Source organism: Staurois parvus, unplaced genomic scaffold (assembly GCF_062004578.1).
Source record: "Staurois parvus isolate SC_StPar_1 unplaced genomic scaffold, SC_StPar_1.0 ptg000903l, whole genome shotgun sequence".
In the NCBI taxonomy this organism is placed as follows: Eukaryota; Metazoa; Chordata; class Amphibia; order Anura; family Ranidae; genus Staurois; species Staurois parvus.
The window spans coordinates 441127-461623 of record NW_028318699.1 but is presented as its reverse complement, the minus strand read 5'-3'; the positions used below and the strand labels follow the sequence as shown (position 1 = coordinate 461623).

General features: G+C 45.5%; 1 protein-coding gene across 1 annotated transcript in view; it reads right to left on the bottom strand.

The window, feature by feature from the left end:
• Positions 1-7175: 7175 nt before the first annotated feature.
• Positions 7176-20497, bottom strand: part of LOC149442179 (integrator complex subunit 14-like) — a 90727-nt gene continuing 77405 nt past the window's right edge. Inside the window, exons 8-9 of the mRNA XM_089656410.1 lie at positions 16248-16313; positions 7176-8769 (exon numbers count right to left, since the gene is read on the bottom strand). Of these exons, the coding sequence (XP_089512536.1) occupies positions 8518-8769; positions 16248-16313 (318 nt within the window). The 3' untranslated portion in view covers positions 7176-8517. The remainder of the gene's footprint in view (positions 8770-16247; positions 16314-20497) is intronic.

The window sequence follows — 20497 nt, the reverse complement described above, 5'->3', positions numbered from 1 at the left end:
TACGTTTTCCAGCAGTCAGTTTCCATCGTTCAGAAGTGTTTTCCAGATTCCCCCGTGTACATGGGGCCTTATTGTCAAAGCTTAACTGAACAAGCTGAAGTCAGAAGCTGATTGGCCGCCATGCTCAGCTGCACCAGATTGTAAGTGCTCCAGTTTTAATAAATCTAAATGTCTGCTTATCCCAAAGTTCAACCCATTAATCAGGAATTTCCCAAAATTCAAACTGTGAATGACCAGCATAACGGTTCGAATTTGGAAAAATCCAAACCCATATTAGCCACCTCCCGCCCGCCATATAGTAGTATGACGGGCGCAAGGTGGTTCTCTCCTTCTGGGATGACGTCCTCCCATTCTCACTGCGCATGCGCGGCTCAGGGAGCGCGCAGCGTGGCGATCGGCGGTGCGCTGTGTCCTTCAGACACAGCGGATCACCGATCACGGAAAGAGCCGAAGATGTCGGCTCAGTCATGTGATCAGCTGTGTCCAATCACAGCTGATCACATGTAAACAGGGAAATGTCGGTTATCGGCATTTCTCTCCTCTCGAGCTGTCACGCTGACAGAGGAGAGGAGAGCCAGAAATTGGCTTTCCGCGGGGGGGGGGGGGGGGACGACATGTACACTGATCATCAGTGTGCCCTGATGATCAATGTAGCCCCAGCAGTGCCACCTGTCAGTGTCCGCCAGTGCCCATCAGTGCCACATCAGTGCTCCATATCAGTGCCCATCTGAGCTGCCTTTCAGTGTCACCCGTCAGTGCCACCTATCAGTGCCAGTCAGTGCTGCCTATTAGTGTGCATCAGTGCCTGTCAGTGCCGCCTAACAGTGCCAGTCAGTGCCGCCTAACAGCGCCAGTCAGTGCCGCCTATCAGTGCCATGTATCAGTGCTGCCTTTCAGCGCCCATCAGTGATGCCTGTCAATACCCATCAGTGCCACCTACCAGTGCCTCCTCATCAGTGCCACCTATTAGTGTCAATTAGTGCAGCCTATCAGTGCCCATCACTGCAGCCTCATTAGTACACATCATTGAAGGAGAAAAATAACTTATTTACAAAATTTTATAACAAAATTTTCAGTGGTTTTTGGTTTGTTTAAGAAAAAATAAAAAACCCAGCGGTGATTAAATACCACCAAAATAAAGCTCTATTTGTCACAAAACAAAATGATAAAAATTTCATATGGGTACAGTGTTGCATGACTGCGCAATTGTCATTCAAAGTGCAACAGCGCTGAAAGCTGGAAATTGGCCTGGGCAGGAAGGGGGTAGAAGTGCCCGGTAGGCAGGAAGGGGGTAGAAGTGTCCTGTAGGCAGGAAGGGGGTAGAAGTGCCCTGTAGGCAGGAAGGGGGTAGAAGTGCGCTGCAGGCAGGATGGGTGTAGAAGTGTCCTGTAGGCAGGAAGGGGGTAGAAGTGCCCTGTAGGCAGGAAGGGGGTAGAAGTGCCCGGTAGGCAGGAAGGGGGTAGAAGTGTCCTGTAGGCAGGAAGGGGGTAGAAGTGTCCTGTAGGCAGGAAGGGGGTAGAAGTGTCCTGTAGGCAGGAAGGGGGTAGAAGTGCCCTGTAGGCAGGAAGGGGGTAGAAGTGCCCGGTAGGCAGGAAGGGGGTAGAAGTGCCCAGTAGGCAGGAAGGGGGTAGAAGTGTCCTGTAGGCAGGAAGGGGGTAGAAGTGCCCAGTAGGTAGGAAGGGGGTAGAAGTGCCCGGTAGGCAGGAAGGGGGTAGAAGTGTCCTGTAGGCAGGAAGGGGGTAGAAGTGCCCTGTAGGCAGGAAGGGGGTAGAAGTGCCCGGTAGGCAGGAAGGGGGTAGAAGTGCCCGGTAGGCAGGAAGGGGGTAGAAGTGCCCTGTAGGCAGGAAGGGGGTAGAAGTGCCCGGTAGGCAGGAAGGGGGTAGAAGTGCCCGGTAGGCAGGAAGGGGGTATAGGTGTCCTGTAGGCGAGGGGTTAATAACACAACATTACCACCTTGAGGTTTCTTGAATTTCGATTCTATACTTGTATATATGGAGAGGCGGCACCAGCTACTTCCTGAGATGACAGCAGACACTTAAATTGCCACATAACAAAGTGCTGGGAGGATTCCATGAAGGAAAAATGACGTCCCCCCAGAACGCGCTCTCCTGCGCGCCCCAGGGGGCGCGCACCCGGCGATCTCCGTGATCGCTGTGTCCTACGGACACAGCTGATCACGTGATGTGGTAAAAGGCCGATCCCAGCGGCCTTTTACCACGTGATCAGCGGTGTCCAATGACACGCTGATCACAGGGAAATGCAAGTGCCGGTTCTCGGCTGCACTTTCCTCACGCTGTCAGATCGTGAGGAAAGTACTGCCGAGAACCGGCAGTTGTCAGAGCGGGGATCGGCACCGATCATCAGGACACTGATGATCAGTGCCCTGATGATCGGTGCCCAGCAGTGCCACCCGCAAGTTCCGCCCACCTGTGCCCAGCAGTGCGCCCACTAGCTCCGCCCACCTGTGCCCAGCAGATCACCCACCTGTGCCCAGCAGTGCACCCACCTGTGCCCAGCAGTGCACCCACCTGTGCCACTCTGCAGTGTCACACACCTGTGCCCAGAAGTGCCACCTACCTGTGCCCAGAAGTGCCACCCACCTGTGCCCACCCACCTGTGCCCACCAGTGCCACCCACCTGTGCCCACCCACCTGTGCCCACCCACCAGTGCTGCCCACCAGTGCCACCCACCAGTGCCGCCCAGCAGTGCCACCAGTCAGTGCCCAGGGGTTGTGCCAGTCAGTTCCGCCAGTCAGTGCCCAGCAGTGATGCCAGTCAGTGCCGTCTATCAGTACCCATCATCAGTGTCACCTATCAGTGCCGCCTCATCAACGCACATCAGTGAAAGAGAAAAAATACCTGTTTGAAAAATTTTATAAAAATTTTTTGCACTTTTTTTATTTATAGCGCAAAAAGTAAAGCGCCCAGTGGCAATTAAATACCACCAAAAGAAAGCTCTATTTGTGAGAAAAAAATGATCAAAATTTCATATGGGTACAATGTTGCATGACCGCGCAATTGTCAAAGTGCGGCAGCGCTGAAAGCTGAAAATTGGCCTGGTAAGGAAGGGGGTATAAGTGCCTGGTAGGCAAGTGGTTAACCATTAGCCGCCCGGCCAATGGCCATTTGGCGGCTTCAGATGTGTATCTGCATTCTGGGTGCCCGCCATTTGGCGTGCTCCCGCACATGCGCCATTTGCGCTAGTGCAGAGTGGCGCAGCAGTGCGATCTGTCATCGGCCGTGCACCTCGGACACGGCCGATGACAGATCCGAGTTACGGCTCCCATTGCTGGTACCATGTGACCTGCTGTGACCAATCACAGCAGGTCACATGACAGTTGTATACAATGGATGGCTTCATTCATGCCATCCATTGTATACTAGTGCCTAGCTGTGAATGGTCACAGCTAATCACATGCACATGTCATGTGATTAGCTGTGACCAAATCACAGCTAAGCACAAAAAAAAAAAAAGCTGAATGAATCGATTTCATTCAGGTAAATGCTTGCTTATAGCAAAGTAATTCTTTGCTATAAGCAAATTGTGTAAAAAAAAAAAAAAAAAAAAAAATACTGATCACTTCCCCAAAGTAGTACAATGTTACTATGGTAACATTGTACTATTTTGGTCATAGTGAAATATGAAAAAGAATCTTTAAAAAAATAAAAAAAAATGTAATAAAAAATTAAATATAATAAAAAAATAAAAAAAAATATATATTTTTTTTTCATACTGTCACCAGTCAGTGTCCCTGTTCACCGCCATGCCAGTTATATGATGTTGCTGTACTGCACTGGTGACAGTATGTAAAAAAAAAATAGTGAAAATAATTTTTTTCATTTTTTCATTTTCCGAAAAATTATGACAAAAAAATACATCTTCAAAAAACTCGCCATTCCTCTTATGAAGTACGTCGGACTGTCTACTCTGCAAAAAGGGGTCATTTGGGGATATCTGTACTGTCCTGACATTTGGGGGGATATCTGTACTGTTCTGACATTTGGGGGGATATCTGTACTGTTCTGACATTTGGGGGATATCTGTACTGTTCTGACATTCTTAGACCTCAAGAAATTAGATTGGCTGTCAGTACTTCAGGATTGATCAATATTCAGATCTATACCATAGTTTGTGAACTCTATAACTTTCCTAAAAACTAAATAATACATCCTAATTTGGGTTATTTTCACCAAAGACATGGAGCAGAATACATCTCGGCCTAAATTTATGAAGAACAATTATTTATTTGTAAACTTTTATAACAGAAACAAAGAAAATGTGTTTTTTTTTCAAAATTTTTGGTCTTTTTTTGTTAATTTAGCAAAAAATAAAAACCCCAGCGGTGATTAAATACCACCAAAAGAAAGCTCTAGTTGTGTGAAGAAAATGATAAAATTTTAGTTTGGGTACAATGCTGTATGACCGCGCAATTGTCATTCAAAGTGTGAGAGCGCTGAAACCTGAAAAATGGCCTGGGCAGGAAGGTGTAAAATTGCCCGGTATTGAAACGGTTAAAGCAGAATCCCCCCCCCCCCCCCCTCACCTTTGTAGTTAAGAAAGCTGTCATTTTACAGGCGGTTGCCCTGGTCCGGCTCCTGTGTCCAGCTATGGCATGAAAAGTCAGTTGAGAGCTCTCATAGGCACACTGGTGACAGTTATCAGCAGAGGTATGATTTGAAAGTTACTGGCTGAACCTGCTCATTTGCATATCTTTGCAAAGGATTCTGGGAAATGGGTTTTGCCACCTCAGGGTTGATCAAATCTGAATTATTTGTGTTTTTAGATGGTTTACAGAGCCAGAAAGATTTGGATGCGAACATACAAGCCAAAAGAAAGATTTTAATGTTAAATTCAAATTTGACTCTCCATAGGTTGATATTTTGGTAGTTCGGTGCGGTATAAAAAGACTCGAAGCTTACTGAGCAGATGGAGAGGTTGGGAAAGCTCAATGGACACCAAGTGAAGGCTCTCTCTAGGGCCAACTCAGTGACACCACCGAGGTGTAGATTCCTCTGAGGGAAGTTCATTGATACTGATGTGAGGATCTATCTGAGGGAAGTTCAGTGATCACTGACAGGAGTGAGACTCCCCCATGAGTGCTTACTACCATGAGGATCTCTCTGGGGAGTTCAGTGATACTGACAATGAGGATCTGATCTAATGAAGTTCAATGACAGGGTGAGGATGTCACCGGAGTTCAGTGACACTGAGGCTTGGAAGTTGAGCGTAATGGTTGTTCCCTGTACCTCTCATTTTTAAGTGTTTTTGCAAGACCCCTTACATATATATTCTTATTATAGACAAATTTACCCCGCTAACTCCTCCCACAGTTTTTACACTACATAGTAATATACGGAAACGTGCGGATTGTTCCCGATTGGTGCGCTATCACTTGAATGGTTCACGAAATATCGCGTTTTTTGTGGTGAAATTGGTCCCATAGGAATGAATGGCGGAATGTTCAAAACTAGAGTGGGAGCTGAAAAATCAGGACATGATTTGTAAACTGCCATCACTCCCTCATTTTCAAGCCCACCTACACGTATCTTATATCAAAACGTTCGGCAATCCCCGCTGCCACTAAAAATGTCCATGGCTAAGCCATAGTCCTGATAGTTTTCACAATATCACCTTTTGTTTGCAACTCACACTGCCCATTGACTTTCATTGAAACTTCACTCGCAGCCACCTGAAATTTGAAGGGTCATTTCTAAACTGCGACTGTGCCTTCATTTTTAATATTTCAGAGACATACTATGCATCAAAATGTAGGTCTGGTTCTTGTGATTCTCACAATATAGCTCTTTGCAGTAGCATTTATACTTTTAAAACTACAAGTGTTTGAAAGTGGCAATCGCCAGTGAATTTGGCAAGTTGGAGCAGTGTGTTTATAAAAGCCCCTCTCAGCTTCCTGTGACTGACTCAGTGAGTTGCCATAGCAACCAAAGATGACTCACCAGGCAGCTGAGTGACCCAGGCTAGACTGTGAGCTGCAAAATACAAGTTGAAATGCATTTCTCAGTCTATCAGGCTTGCCATGTGCACTGCTTACATTTCATCAATCACTTGGTTAGGGTTGGATGCAAGAACACGTCACACAATTTCCCCAGAAATTGTACCTTTTCTAGTTAAGTGTTCTTGCATGGCGACCACTTCCTGTTATCTCACATATATATTCATATTATTATAGCCAAATTTACCACCCTAACTCCTCCCACAGATTTTACACTACATAGACAGTAACATACCGAAACGTGTGGATTGTTCCCGATTGGTGTGCTATTACTCTGTGGAACGTTTCGCCGAATGGTTCACGAAATATCAGCGTTTTTGTGGTGAAATTGGTCCCATAGGAATGAATGGCAGAATGTTCAAAACTAGAGTGGGAGCTGACAAACCAGGACATGATTTCTAAACTGCCATCACTCCCTCATTTTCAAGCCCACCCAGGGGCGGACTGACCATTTGGAAACTCAGGCACTGCCCGAGGGCCCGAGGTCAGTAGGGGGCCCCATGAGATGCCCCTGGTACCTTTTTCATAAACTTTTTTGAGTTTGGGCAAGGACACAGGGGCCCCATGATCCCCTATTGCCTGGGGGGTCAGTAGGGGGCCCAATGAGATGCCCCTGGTACCTTTTTCATAGGCTTTTTTGAGTTTGGGCAAGGACACAGGGGCCCCATGATCCCCTATTGCCCGGGGGCCCCATGAGTTGTCAGTCGGCCCCTGAGCCCACCTGCACAAATCTTATATCAAAATGTTCAGCTATCCCTGCTGCCACTAAAAATGTCCGCCCACTCCAGTTGTAGACTACTGGTGGAGGAAAGAACACTTCACACAATTTCCCCAGAAATTTTAGCTTTTCTAGTTCTTATTTTTATTCCTATTATAGCTAAATTTGCCACGCTAACTCCTCCCACAGTTTTTACACTACAAAGACAAGTAATATATCAAAACGTGCGGATTGTTCCCGATTGGTGTGCTATTACTTTGTGGAACGTTTTGCCGAATGTTTCACGAAATATCGTGGTTTTTGTGGTGAAATTTTCCTATAGGTCCCCTATAGGATAAGCTGGAGCGTGGTGGATTGCCCTCCTCTGGATGCTGGGGTGGTCAACAGGGTTTCTGGGGAATTAAATGCTCGGTACAGAGTAAAAAGGGATATTGCCCATAGTGTAGTAATTAAATACCAGATTTTATTAAAGGGTTAAAATTCCAGACAGCATTCCAAAATTAACAGGAGATACATGCAGCTTAACCTCTTCACGCCGGCCGAACGTAAATGTGCGGCCTCCCAGCGTCTGGGCCTAGACACCGAGCGGCCGCACATTTGCGTTCTATTAAAAAAAGACATATGTGCTGAGAGCGCGCGCCCTGCACGCTCCCAGCACACATGTCCGGTACTCACGGAAAGGTCCCGATCTCCTCTTTCGATCGGGACCTTTCTTGATCATGTGACGGGGTGTCACGGCGGTCACATGACCCTAAACCCTGCCCCCCGGCTGCTGAAACCCTTAAAGGGTCGGGAGGCACCGGCGCAAAGGGGTTAAAGCTGCTTGATGACTAACCAGCTTGTGTATAAAGATGGCCGCCGGACCTCCGTGATCCGGCGGCGTCACGTCACAGCGTGCAGGCTCCTCCTTCATATTTATTTCATTTAGGATTGATGTATATGTGCCTACAAAGTCCACTGGTCCACAAACCTCACTAAAACTGAAGAGCGTTTTGAAAAATAATCCCCCCTGTGAGCAAAAGGCTTATTACTTTGCAAATTACAGCTCAGCCTTCCACAAGGGGGTAAGGTCATAGGTCAGAGATGAGTGATCAGATTCTTGGAGATTCTTGGAAAAATCCAAGAACTTCAAAATGTGCCGATATCCCCACCCCCACATAGCACCAGCTTAAGGTTGCCCTTAGAAGGTTTAATCTGTTTTCAGAATGATGGATGGTAAAAATTCAGCCTTTGCCATAATGGTGTCCCATCAAGACCTGCCAGAACATTTATTCCGGACTTAAGAGGATGTTTGACACTAGCAGACATTCAGCGATGAGCCTTCTATAGCAAAAAGTAATGATCACTTACTGGTCCAAGAGAGATTTTAACACATTTAGGAAACCCTTTGTATACAAGTCGTTTAGATACCTGTACATCCTTGCTACTGGTATAGTGCAATTCTTGCAAAAAATTTTCCCATCAGTCACAAAACATGGAAATTAGGGCCACATATTGCCACAGGAAAGTGGAAACAGGCAAGCCTTGTAATCCTAGGATCCGCAGACCTGTGTGGTTCCTGATGTTACTATATACAGTACACATATCAATAGAGATTACTGTGCTTCCACATTTCGGGCAGCTATACCTGAGCCAACGGGTTCTCAGTCCTGGCCCATTACCAGTGAATTATTTTGTGGCAGGTTCTGGAAGTCTGCAGTGGTTTACTTGCTAGAAAGCCAACCGGCTTTCCAAGGTGGAGGAGAAGTCCTCCGCTGAGGCCCCACAAGGATATAGATCCGGTCTTCATATTCTTTCAGAGCCACGGCCAGAGAAGTCCGTCTGCAGAGGCGCAATGTTATTGTCATAGGAAGCGTGGTCAGAGGTTCCAGTGCTGGCCAGTTTGAGTTGAGCTGCTGCATGTGAGAGCTGGAAGGCGGCATCAGGATGAGCGTTGTCAGGAAGCAGAGTACATTCCCTCTCCAGCATATCAGACACTCCCTTCAAGAGGTCCAGGAACCCGAAGGCAAGTGCTGCCTTTCGAAGACGATTCAACTCCTGAGAGAAAAATCACAAGCAAGAATGTCGCGTGAGATAAGAAAGACACAAAGCGCCATTAAAAGTAGCATCCTATATTGGAAGTACAGGAGCAGGCAGCAGAAGAGGCTATCACCACCCTGTATGCCCATCTTCTACATTGAATGTATTCTTATGGGAACAAAACCAGCTTCTTCTATGTATTCATGCCAGCATGTTTGCAGATTCTTCCAGCAAGAACGCGATGCAAGTGATGCGGTGCTGAAAACTCTCTTCTTGCAGAATACGTTTTAGGTCTGTGGGGACAATTCGCAAAGCGGTATCTTACCTCATCCAAGTATGTTTCAAAAAAAATTGTTGGCATTCACTAAAAAAAGTGTACCAAAATACAGCATGAGTTAGTGAAAACATGCGGTAATGTAACGAGTCATCAGCTGCCAGCAGGTTGTCACGCCCTCCCTGCCAAAACCATACCAGCCCACATGCCCTTTTGACAAGTCCTTTATTAAAAAAAACAAAAATATAAAAAACATCCCCTGGTTTAGAGCCCTCGTCAATCACAATGCCCGCTGCCACCGCCTTCCCAACAAACAAAAAAAAAAAAAAAAAAAAAGGGCTCCGCTCCCGACAAAGACAGCTCTGCTGCCTGACAGTTCTTAAATAACTAAGGGGCAAGGTCAACCGGTGACCACGCCCCCCTAGTGGTATCAATGACTGGAGCAGAGCTGCCCCCCCATGTTGAGAAGGAGGGGGTGACTGCTTGTTCGCCCTCAGCCCCAACACCCACCCACCCCTTTCTGACCTGCATGCTCAGAAATCCCCACACCATTTTTTTTCGCTCGCCGTGGAGGTTCCCCTCAAAATCCATACCAGACCCAAAGGGCTTGCTATGGATTTTTTTTTTTGGGGGGGGGGGGTGGGTTTGGAGAACGCTACTCCATACCGTTTTTTTCTTATTTTTTAATTGCTAGCAATTTTTTTTCTTCAGCAGGTGCCCAGCGGATGACTCGTTACATTACTGCATTTTTACAACGGGGCCTGGGTAGCAGGGGGAAACATATAGTGCAGGCTGAGGCTTATGGGTGTGGCGGGGGTGGGGGGGTCAATTACTGGAACTTCCTAACAAACAAACCAAAGAAAAAAAAAAAAAGGGCTCCGCTCCCGACAAAGACTCCCCCACAGCTCCGCTGCCTGACAGCTCTTAAATAACTAAGGGGCAAAGTCAACCGGTGACCACGCCCCCTTGTGGCATCAATGGGGGAGCAGAGCTGCCCCCCCATGTTGGGAAGGGGGGGTGACTTCTTGCTTGCCCCCAGCCCCAACACCCACCCCCCCCCCCCTTCCTGACCTGCACGCTCAGAAATCCCCACACTATTTTTTTTTATTTTGCTTGCCGTGGAGGTTCCCCTCAAAATCCATACCAGACCCAAAGGGCTTGCTATGGATTTTTTTTTTGGGGGGGGGGGTTTGGAGAACGCTACTCCATACCGTTTTTTTCTTATTTTTTAATTGCTAGCAATTTTTTTTTTTCAGCAGGTGCCCCAGCAGATGACTCGTTACATTACTGCATTTTTTCATTACGAAAAGGATCCTGTTGTGTGCTGGCAGCAACCGGTGGGAAGGAGAGGAATACAATGGGGCCTGGGTAGCAGGGAGAAACATATAGTGCTAACTGAGGTTTATGGGTGTGGCGGGTCAATTACTGGAACCAATCCCCTGTATAGCTCTCTCTGCAGCAGCTGAATGCCATCGGGAGGGAGAGGAGAAAAAGACAGATTTCAGCTACTGCAGAGAGCCATACATGGAATCTGTTCCAGTAATTGCCCCCACTGTGCCAATCACCCTCCCTGCCCACATCAGATTCACCCAGCTGCCTGGGCCCCCCTGCTAGCCTGGGGCCCATACAGGAGGACAGGTGGTACCCCTTTATCCACGACCCTGTGTGACTGGGCAGACCATCACAACCCCCCGGATGATATAGCCCAACTAAAGCAATAGCAGGGCTGGGCAGAAGGGTTTAAAAATGTGTGAATTTTAAAACATACATGTTCCAAGGGTAACCTGCTAATACAGTATGCAATACATGGCCAAACGTTTGTCGTGTCCAGACAATCACAGCTAAATAAGCTTGTTGGATGTCCCATTTAAAAATCACTGGCAATTATATGGCGCTAAATCCAAGAGCTCCACCCCCCTCATCTGCTACACTGCTATAACAGCCGCCACCATCCTGGGAGGACATTGCGCCAGATTTGTTTTAGTCATTTAGCCTGAAAGAGAACCTGTGACATCAGATATTGATACTGGATTAGAAGACTTGGCTTGCATTTGCATTCTACCAGAAAGGTGCCTGTGCAGTTCCTCCACATCAAGCCATGGGATCGATTTACTAAACTGGAGCACTCAGAATCTGGTGCAGACGTACATGGTAACCAATCAGCTTCCAACTTCAGCTTGTTCAACTAAGCTTTGACAATAAGGCTCCATACACACTGGGGGGAGGGCGTTTTGAAAACGCTGCTCAGGAAAAACCTGAGTTTTTCAGCGTTTTTAGCATTAGAGCGTTTTTACAGCTAAAATACTCCTCTAGAAACCCACTAGTTCTGGGGTTTTTTTCCAGCCAAAAAACACCCCTGCCAAAAAATGCTGATTCCAGTCTATGTGTGTATGGACACATGGGATAACATGCTGGGGGGTTTACTGGCTGTAGAAAGAAAAACAAAAAACATCAAAAGCCAAAAACAGCAGCTGTAAAAACATCAGGTGTGCATGAGGACTAAAACCTGGAAGCCCATTAGTTTCTATGCAGAGCCATACCAGATTTTGCATGCTCTATTGTTAGTAAATCCCCCCACCTCCATTGTGTCTATAAACCTGGCTTTGTGCACAGTTTTGCTGAACAGAAAAAAAGACCATCCTAAAACTGTTGCCACAAGGTTAGTAGCACACAATTGTCTAAAACAGCCTCTGTGAACCTTTTTAACACAGAGGAAGCCTTGATTTAACTTTCCAGTCTCAGGGAACCCCTGCTAAAAATGGCTTTATTTACTATTCATGATGCATTAGTGTGATAGTCAGAGGTAAGAATTCTCCTCACACTTGTGGTCATTGGGAAGAATGCTCCTCACACTTGTGGTCATTGGGAAGAATGCTCCTCACACTTGTGGTCATTGGGAAGAATGCTCCTTACACTTGTGGTCATTGGGAAGAATGCTCCTGACACTTGTGGTCATTGGGAAGAATGCTCCTCACACTTGTGGACAGTGGGAAGAATGCTCCTCACACTTGTGGACAGTGGGAAGAATGCTCCTCACACTTGTGGACAGTGGGAAGAATGCTCCTCACACTTGTGGACAGTGGGAAGAATGCTCCTCACACTTGTGGACAGTGGGAAGAATGCTCCTCACACTTGTGGACAGTGGGAAGAATGCTCCTCACACTTGTGGTCAGTGGGAAGAATGCTCCTCACACTTGTGGTCAGTGGGAAGAATGCTCCTCACACTTGTGGTCATTGGGAAGAATGCTCCTCACACTTGTGGTCATTGGGAAGAATGCTCCTCACACTTGTGGTCATTGGGAAGAATGCTCCTCACACTTGTGGTCAGTGGGAAGAATGCTCCTCACACTTGTGGTCAGTGGGAAGAATGCTCCTCACACTTGTGGTCATTGGGAAGAATGCTCCTCACACTTGTGGTCATTGGGAAGAATGCTCCTCACACTTGTGGTCATTGGGAAGAATGCTCCTCACACTTGTGGTCATTGGGAAGAATGCTATTCACACTTGTGGTCATTGGGAAGAATGCTCCTCACACTTGTGGACAGTGGGAAGAATGCTCCTCACACTTGTGGACAGTGGGAAGAATGCTCCTCACACTTGTGGACAGTGGGAAGAATGCTCCTCACACTTGTGGACAGTGGGAAGAATGCTCCTCACACTTGTGGACAGTGGGAAGAATGCTCCTCACACTTGTGGTCAGTGGGAAGAATGCTCCTCACACTTGTGGTCATTGGGAAGAATGCTCCTCACACTTGTGGTCAGTGGGAAGAATGCTCCTCACACTTGTGGTCATTGGGAAGAATGCTCCTCACACTTGTGGTCATTGGGAAGAATGCTCCTCACACTTGTGGTCATTGGGAAGAATGCTCTTCACACTTGTGGTCATTGGGAAGAATGCTCCTCACACTTGTGGTCATTGGGAAGAATGCTCCTCACACTTGTGGACAGTGGGAAGAATGCTCCTCACACTTGTGGACAGTGGGAAGAATGCTCCTCACACTTGTGGACAGTGGGAAGAATGCTCCTCACACTTGTGGTCATTGGGAAGAATGCTCCTCACACTTGTGGACAGTGGGAAGAATGCTCCTCACACTTGTGGACAGTGGGAAGAATGCTCCTCACACTTGTGGACAGTGGGAAGAATGCTCCTCACACTTGTGGACAGTGGGAAGAATGCTCCTCACACTTGTGGACAGTGGGAAGAATGCTCCTCACACTTGTGGTCAGTGGGAAGAATGCTCCTCACACTTGTGGTCATTGGGAAGAATGCTCCACACACTTGTGGACAGTGGGAAGAATGCTCCTCACACTTGTGGTCAGTGGGAAGAATGCTCCTCACACTTGTGGTCATTGGGAACAAAGCTCCTCACACTTGTGGTCATTGGGAACAATGCTCCTCACACTTGTGGTCATTGGAAAGAATGCTCCTTACACTTGTGGTCATTGGGAAGAATGCTCCTCTTACTTGTGGTCATTGGGAAGAATGCTCCTGACACTTGTGGTCATTAGGAAGAATGCTCCTGACACTTGTGGTCATTGGGAAGAATGCTCCTCACACTTGTGGACAGTGGGAAGAATGCTCCTCACACTTGTGGACAGTGGGAAGAATGCTCCTCACACTTGTGGACAGTGGGAAGAATGCTCCTCACACTTGTGGACAGTGGGAAGAATGCTCCTCACACTTGTGGACAGTGGGAAGAATGCTCCTCACACTTGTGGACAGTGGGAAGAATGCTCCTCACACTTGTGGACAGTGGGAAGAATGCTCCTCACACTTGTGGTCAGTGGGAAGAAAGCTCCTCACACTTGTGGTCAGTGGGAAGAATGCTCCTCACACTTGTGGTCAGTGGGAAGAATGCTCCTCACACTTGTGGTCATTGGGAAGAATGCTCCTCACACTTGTGGTCATTGGGAAGAATGCTCCTCACACTTGTGGTCAGTGGGAAGAATGCTCCTCACACTTGTGGTCAGTGGGAAGAATGCTCCTCACACTTGTGGTCATTGGGAAGAATGCTCCTCACACTTGTGGTCATTGGGAAGAATGCTCCTCACACTTGTGGTCATTGGGAAGAATGCTCCTCACACTTGTGGTCATTGGGAAGAATGCTCTTCACACTTGTGGTCATTGGGAAGAATGCTCTTCACACTTGTGGTCATTGGGAAGAATGCTCCTCACACTTGTGGACAGTGGGAAGAATGCTCCTCACACTTGTGGACAGTGGGAAGAATGCTCCTCACACTTGTGGACAGTGGGAAGAATGCTCCTCACACTTGTGGACAGTGGGAAGAATGCTCCTCACACTTGTGGACAGTGGGAAGAATGCTCCTCACACTTGTGGACAGTGGGAAGAATGCTCCTCACACTTGTGGTCAGTGGGAAGAATGCTCCTCACACTTGTGGTCAGTGGGAAGAATGCTCCTCACACTTGTGGTCAGTGGGAAGAATGCTCCTCACACTTGTGGTCATTGGGAAGAATGCTCCTCACACTTGTGGTCATTGGGAAGAATGCTCTTCACACTTGTGGTCATTGGGAAGAATGCTCTTCACACTTGTGGTCATTGGGAAGAATGCTCCTCACACTTGTGGACAGTGGGAAGAATGCTCCTCACACTTGTGGACAGTGGGAAGAATGCTCCTCACACTTGTGGACAGTGGGAAGAATGCTCCTCACACTTGTGGACAGTGGGAAGAATGCTCCTCACACTTGTGGTCAGTGGGAAGAATGCTCCTCACACTTGTGGTCATTGGGAAGAATGCTCCACACACTTGTGGACAGTGGGAAGAATGCTCCTCACACTTGTGGTCAGTGGGAAGAATGCTCCTCACACTTGTGGTCATTGGGAACAAAGCTCCTCACACTTGTGGTCATTGGGAACAATGCTCCTCACACTTGTGGTCATTGGGAACAATGCTCCTCACACTTGTGGTCATTGGGAAGAATTACCCCCTTACAGATTGCTAAAAATATCAATGGTGTCAGCGGGAACTTACCTGAGAGGCAAAAATTGCTCATTGCTCAAGGAACCCCTGGCAACCTCTGGAGGAACCCTGGTTGAGAAACCCTGGCCTAAAATGTCTGAATACTGTAGCATTATTAGTACCCTTCACGGGAAACTACGAGAATCACATTTGGAGTGATGTCCACATACTGAACTTTTTGCATATAGTGTAACATACCTAAAAAGCTGGCTCAACAGCAAAATATCAGCTATAGTTCGGTATACTACCGGTACAAAATGAACAGAAAGCTGACTAGGCACAGCATCAGTGAACATCTTCCTGCAATACATCATAAAAAAAAAAAAAAAAAAAAAAAAGAAAGAAGAAGAAGAGCAGGCCAGCTAAGACATGATCAAAAGTTATTGCTTAATTTATTAAACACATCTTTGGAAAATACTAAAAATTAAGAAAAATTGTTACTCAAAAGATAAAGATCCCTTATAAATAAACGAAGGTGCTGTAAAATGTCCAGGCTTGGCTTCTCAACCTCAAAACAGATTCAGAGAGGCTACGGAGATGGAGCACAAGTCAGGATGGAAGAGCCGGGGATAATACCTCTATTATTCTTTTGCTTCCACTTCCTCTTTTAGGTTTGTTTGCACACCAATCTACTAATCAAAGAATTGTTTCATCTTAAAGCAGAGTTCCACTCAATCTGTAAAAAAATAAAAGTCAGCAGCTACAAAAACTATAGCTGCTGACATTTAAAAAAACAGCCACTTACCTGTCCCACGATCCCGCGTTGCCCCCCGCCGCAGCCTTTTTCACCGTCCGTCGTGTATTCCAGGCGCCGGCATCTTCAGTGTGGGCACACCACTTCAAGATGGCGACGGCCTCACCACAGCTGGTTTCACCGGCCGTCTTCTCTCCCCGGCGCCGGCATCTTCAGTGTGGGCACCCGGCTGTGACAGCTTGCGGCTTCACAGCCGGGTGCCCACTGCGCATGCGCGAGTAGAGCTGCGCTTCCTGAATGGCCCCGTCGTCTTCTGGGACCTGTCACGTGTCCCACAAGACTTCGGGGAGGGAGGACAATTTCCGTTTCCGATCTCCTAGGCGATCGCAGTGGGAGCGGGTACCTGTCAAATTCGGGTACCAGCTCCTCAAAGGTACCAATCCTTAATGGGGAGCGGGGGACCAATCTTTAAAGCAGGACTTCCCCTTTTGGGTGGAACTCCGCTTTAATAAATAAAGAACTAAAAGATATTGGGAACTGTATCTTACTTTGTAGAACGTCTGCGTTTTCTCCGGAAGTTTCCTGGCATTCCGCAGAATCTTCTGCACATCAGTCTAACAAAAAAGAAAAAGAAAAAAAAAGTAAAATGTGGCAAACAAGCAAGAGGGTTCCATACACTACTGATTTTAACAACTGCAAGAACTGCTAATTTTTAATGCTGACAACTACGGTACAATATGAGGGCGTCAATTCAAAACGGCTTTAATGCCATTTTTCTGGTGGTAGTTCCTTTAACCATTTGCCGCCCGCCCTATGGCCGAATGGCGGCCGGCAAATGTCATCAGCGTTCCGTCCTCCCGCACATGCGTACATTTCGCGCTTGCAGAGCCGCGCAGCGGCGCGATCTGTCACTGGCCGTGTACCTCGGACACGGCCAATGACAGATCTGAGTATCGGCCCCCGTTGCCGGTACCATGTGACCTGCTGTGACCAATCACAGCAGGTCACATGACAGTTGTATACAATGGATGGTTTTATTCATGCCATCCATTGTATACTACTGTCTAGCGGTGAATGGTCACAGCTAATCACATGCACATGTCATGTGATTAGCTGTGGCCAAATCAGAGCTAAGCACAAAAAAAAAAAAAGAAAACCCTGAATGAATCGATGTCATTCAGGTAAATGCTTGCTTATAGCAAAGTAATTCTTTGCTATAAGCAAATTGTGTAAAAAATAAAAAAATACTGATCACTTCCCCAAAGTAGTACAATGTTACTATGGTAACATTGTACTACTTTGGACATAGTGAAATATGAAAAAAAAATCTTAAAAAAAGAAACAAAATGTAATAAAAAATAAATAAATAAAAAAATATATATATTATTTTTTTTTCATACTGTCACCAGTCAGTGTCTCTGATCACCGCCATGCCAGTTATAAGAAGACGCTGTACTGCACTGGTGACAGTATGTAAAAAAAAAAAAAATTGTGAAAATAATTTTTTGCATTTTTTAATTTTCCGAAAAATTATGACTAAAAAAAATACAACTTCAAAAAACTCGCCACGTTTCTTATGAAGTACGTTGGACTGTCTACTCTGCAAAAAGGGGTCATTTGGGGGATATCTGTACTGTTCTGAAATTCCTGGACCTCAAGAAATTAGATTGGCCGTCGGTACTTTAGGATTGATCAATATTCAGATCTATCCCATAGTTTGTGAACTCTATAACTTTCCTACAGACTAAATAATACATCCTAATTTGGGTTATTTTCACCAAAGACATGTAGCAGAATACATCTCGGCCTAAATTTATGAAGAACAATTATTTATTTGCAAACTTTTATAACAGAAACAAAGAAAAACGTGTTTTTTTTTTAATTTTTGGTCTTTTTTTGTTAATTTAGCAAAAAATAAAAACCCCGGCGGTGATTAAATACCACCAAAAGAAAGCTCTAGTTGTGTGAAGAAAATGATAAAATTTTAGTTTGGGTACAATGTTGTATGACCGCGCAATTGTCATTCAGAGTGTGAGAGCGCTGAAACCTGAAAAATGGCCTGGGCAGGAAGGTGTAAAATTGCCCGGTATGGAAATGGTTAAGAACTACGGTACGCGTTATGCTACCATACGCCACTTCAAGAATCTATCAGTGACAAATTCTTAAAGAATTAACAAGTTTTCTGGTTAGGAAACTGGCAGCAATTAAAGTGATACTTTTTTTTTTTTGTAATTATTTATTGGTGAAATTAACATACAATAAAAAGAACCAGGAGAAAGATTCACCAGAATACAGAAAAAAAACCAATATAAACATCTAGACCAAGCCTGAAATAGTCACATAGAATCTTTAGGGGTTCATCAAGTTTGCATGTGAGAAAAAAGTATCAAGAGCGAATGAAACAGCACATATACTGTATGACAACAAAACAGGACCAGAACAAATCATCGGGTGATCGTTTAAATGACATCCTAAGAAAAGGAGGATTATGCCAAAGCACAAAGAGAGCGGATCGAATGTATAGTTACAAAGATGTGAAAGAACGTAGAGATAATATCAAACCGACAGAGAAAAAACTCTACCAGTATCGTAAAGACATAATAGAATGGGGGGGAAAAGTGAGGGGGGGGGACCCCACAGTAGGATACTGTAGGGGCTGGGACAGAAAGGAAAAAGAAAAACAAAGTTAGAAAGGCGCAGAGAGAGTTAAATGAAAAGGAGAAAATAGAGGGAGAGGAGAGATGGGATACAGGAGAAACAGAACAAGAGCCTTGGGGATTGCATCCCCTCCTGGAGTGAGAGGTCAAGCCAGGTTAAATAGTTAGTCTGGCTGAAAAAAGACAAAAGTCCATCCAGTTCAACCATAGAAAAAAAAAAAAATAGGTTATAATCCTATACCCACAGTTGATCCAGAGGAAGGCAAAAAACCCAGAAAAGCACAATCCAATTTGCTCCTGCAGGGAACAAATTCCATCCTGATCCCCCGAGAGGCAATCGGATGTTCCCTGGATCAACTTTACCTATAAATGTTATATCCAGTTATATTCTGTGTATCCAGGAAAGAATCCAGGACTTTCCTACAGCAATCCACTGAGCTGGCAACAACCAACTCTTGAGGGAGTCTATTCCACATTCTCACAGCTCTTACTGTGAAGAAACCTTTCCGTGTTTGGAGATTACATTTCTTTTCCTCCAGACGTAAAGAGCGCCCCCTTGTCCTCTGTGATGACCTCAGGGGGAATGACTCTACACCGAGTTCACTATATGAACCACTGATGTATTTATACATGGAGATCATATCCCCCCTTATGTATTACACATGGAGATCATATCCCCCCTTATGTATTACACATGTTGATCAAATCCCCCCTTATGTATTATACATGGAGATCATATCCCCCTTATGTATTATACATGGAGATCATATCCCCCCTTATGTATTATACATGGAGATCATATCCCCCTTATGTATTATACATGGAGATCATATCCCCCCTTATGTATTATACATGGAGATCATATCCCCCCTTATGTATTATACATGGAGATCATATCCCCCCTTATGTATTATACATGGAGATCATATCCCCCTTATGTATTACACATGGTGATCATATCCCCCCCTTATGTATTACACGTGGAGATCATATCCCCCCTTATGTATTATACGTGGAGATCATATCCCCCTTATGTATTATACGTGGAGATCATATCCCCCTTATGTATTATACGTGGAGATCATATCCCCCTTATGTATTATACATGGAGATCATATCCCCCTTATGTATTATACATGGAGATCATATCCCCCCTTATGTATTATACATGTTGATCATATCCCCCCTTATGTATTACACATGGAAATCATATCCCCCCCTTATGTATTACACATGGAGATCATATCCCCCCTTATGTATTATGCATGGAGATCATATCCCCCTTATGTATTGTGCATGGAGATCATATCCCCCCCTATGTAATATACATGTTGATCATATCCCCCCCTTATGTATTACGCATGGAGATCATATCCCCCCTTATGTATTACACATGGTGATCATATCCCCCTTATGTATTATACATGGAGATCATATCCCCCCTTATGTATTATACATGGAGATCATATCCCCCCTTATGTATTATACATGGAGATCATATCCCCCCTTATGTATTATACATGGAGATCATATCCCCCCTTATGTATTATACATGGAGATCATATCCCCCCTTATGTATTATACATGGAGATCATATCCCCCTTATGTATTACACATGGTGATCATATCCCCCCCTTATGTATTACACGTGGAGATCATATCCCCCCTTATGTATTATACGTGGAGATCATATCCCCCTTATGTATTATACGTGGAGATCATATCCCCCTTATGTATTATACATGGAGATCATATCCCCCTTATGTATTATACATGGAGATCATATCCCCCTTATGTATTATACATGGAGATCATATCCCCCCTTATGTATTATACATGTTGATCATATCCCCCCTTATGTATTACACATGGAAATCATATCCCCCCCTTATGTATTACGCATGGAGATCATATCCCCCCTTATGTATTATGCATGGAGATCATATCCCCCTTATGTATTGTGCATGGAGATCATATCCCCCCCTATGTAATATACATGTTGATCATATCCCCCCCCTTATGTATTACGCATGGAGATCATATCCCCCCTTATGTATTACACATGGTGATCATATCCCCCTTATGTATTATACATGGAGATCATATCCCCCCTTATGTATTATACATGGAGATCATATCCC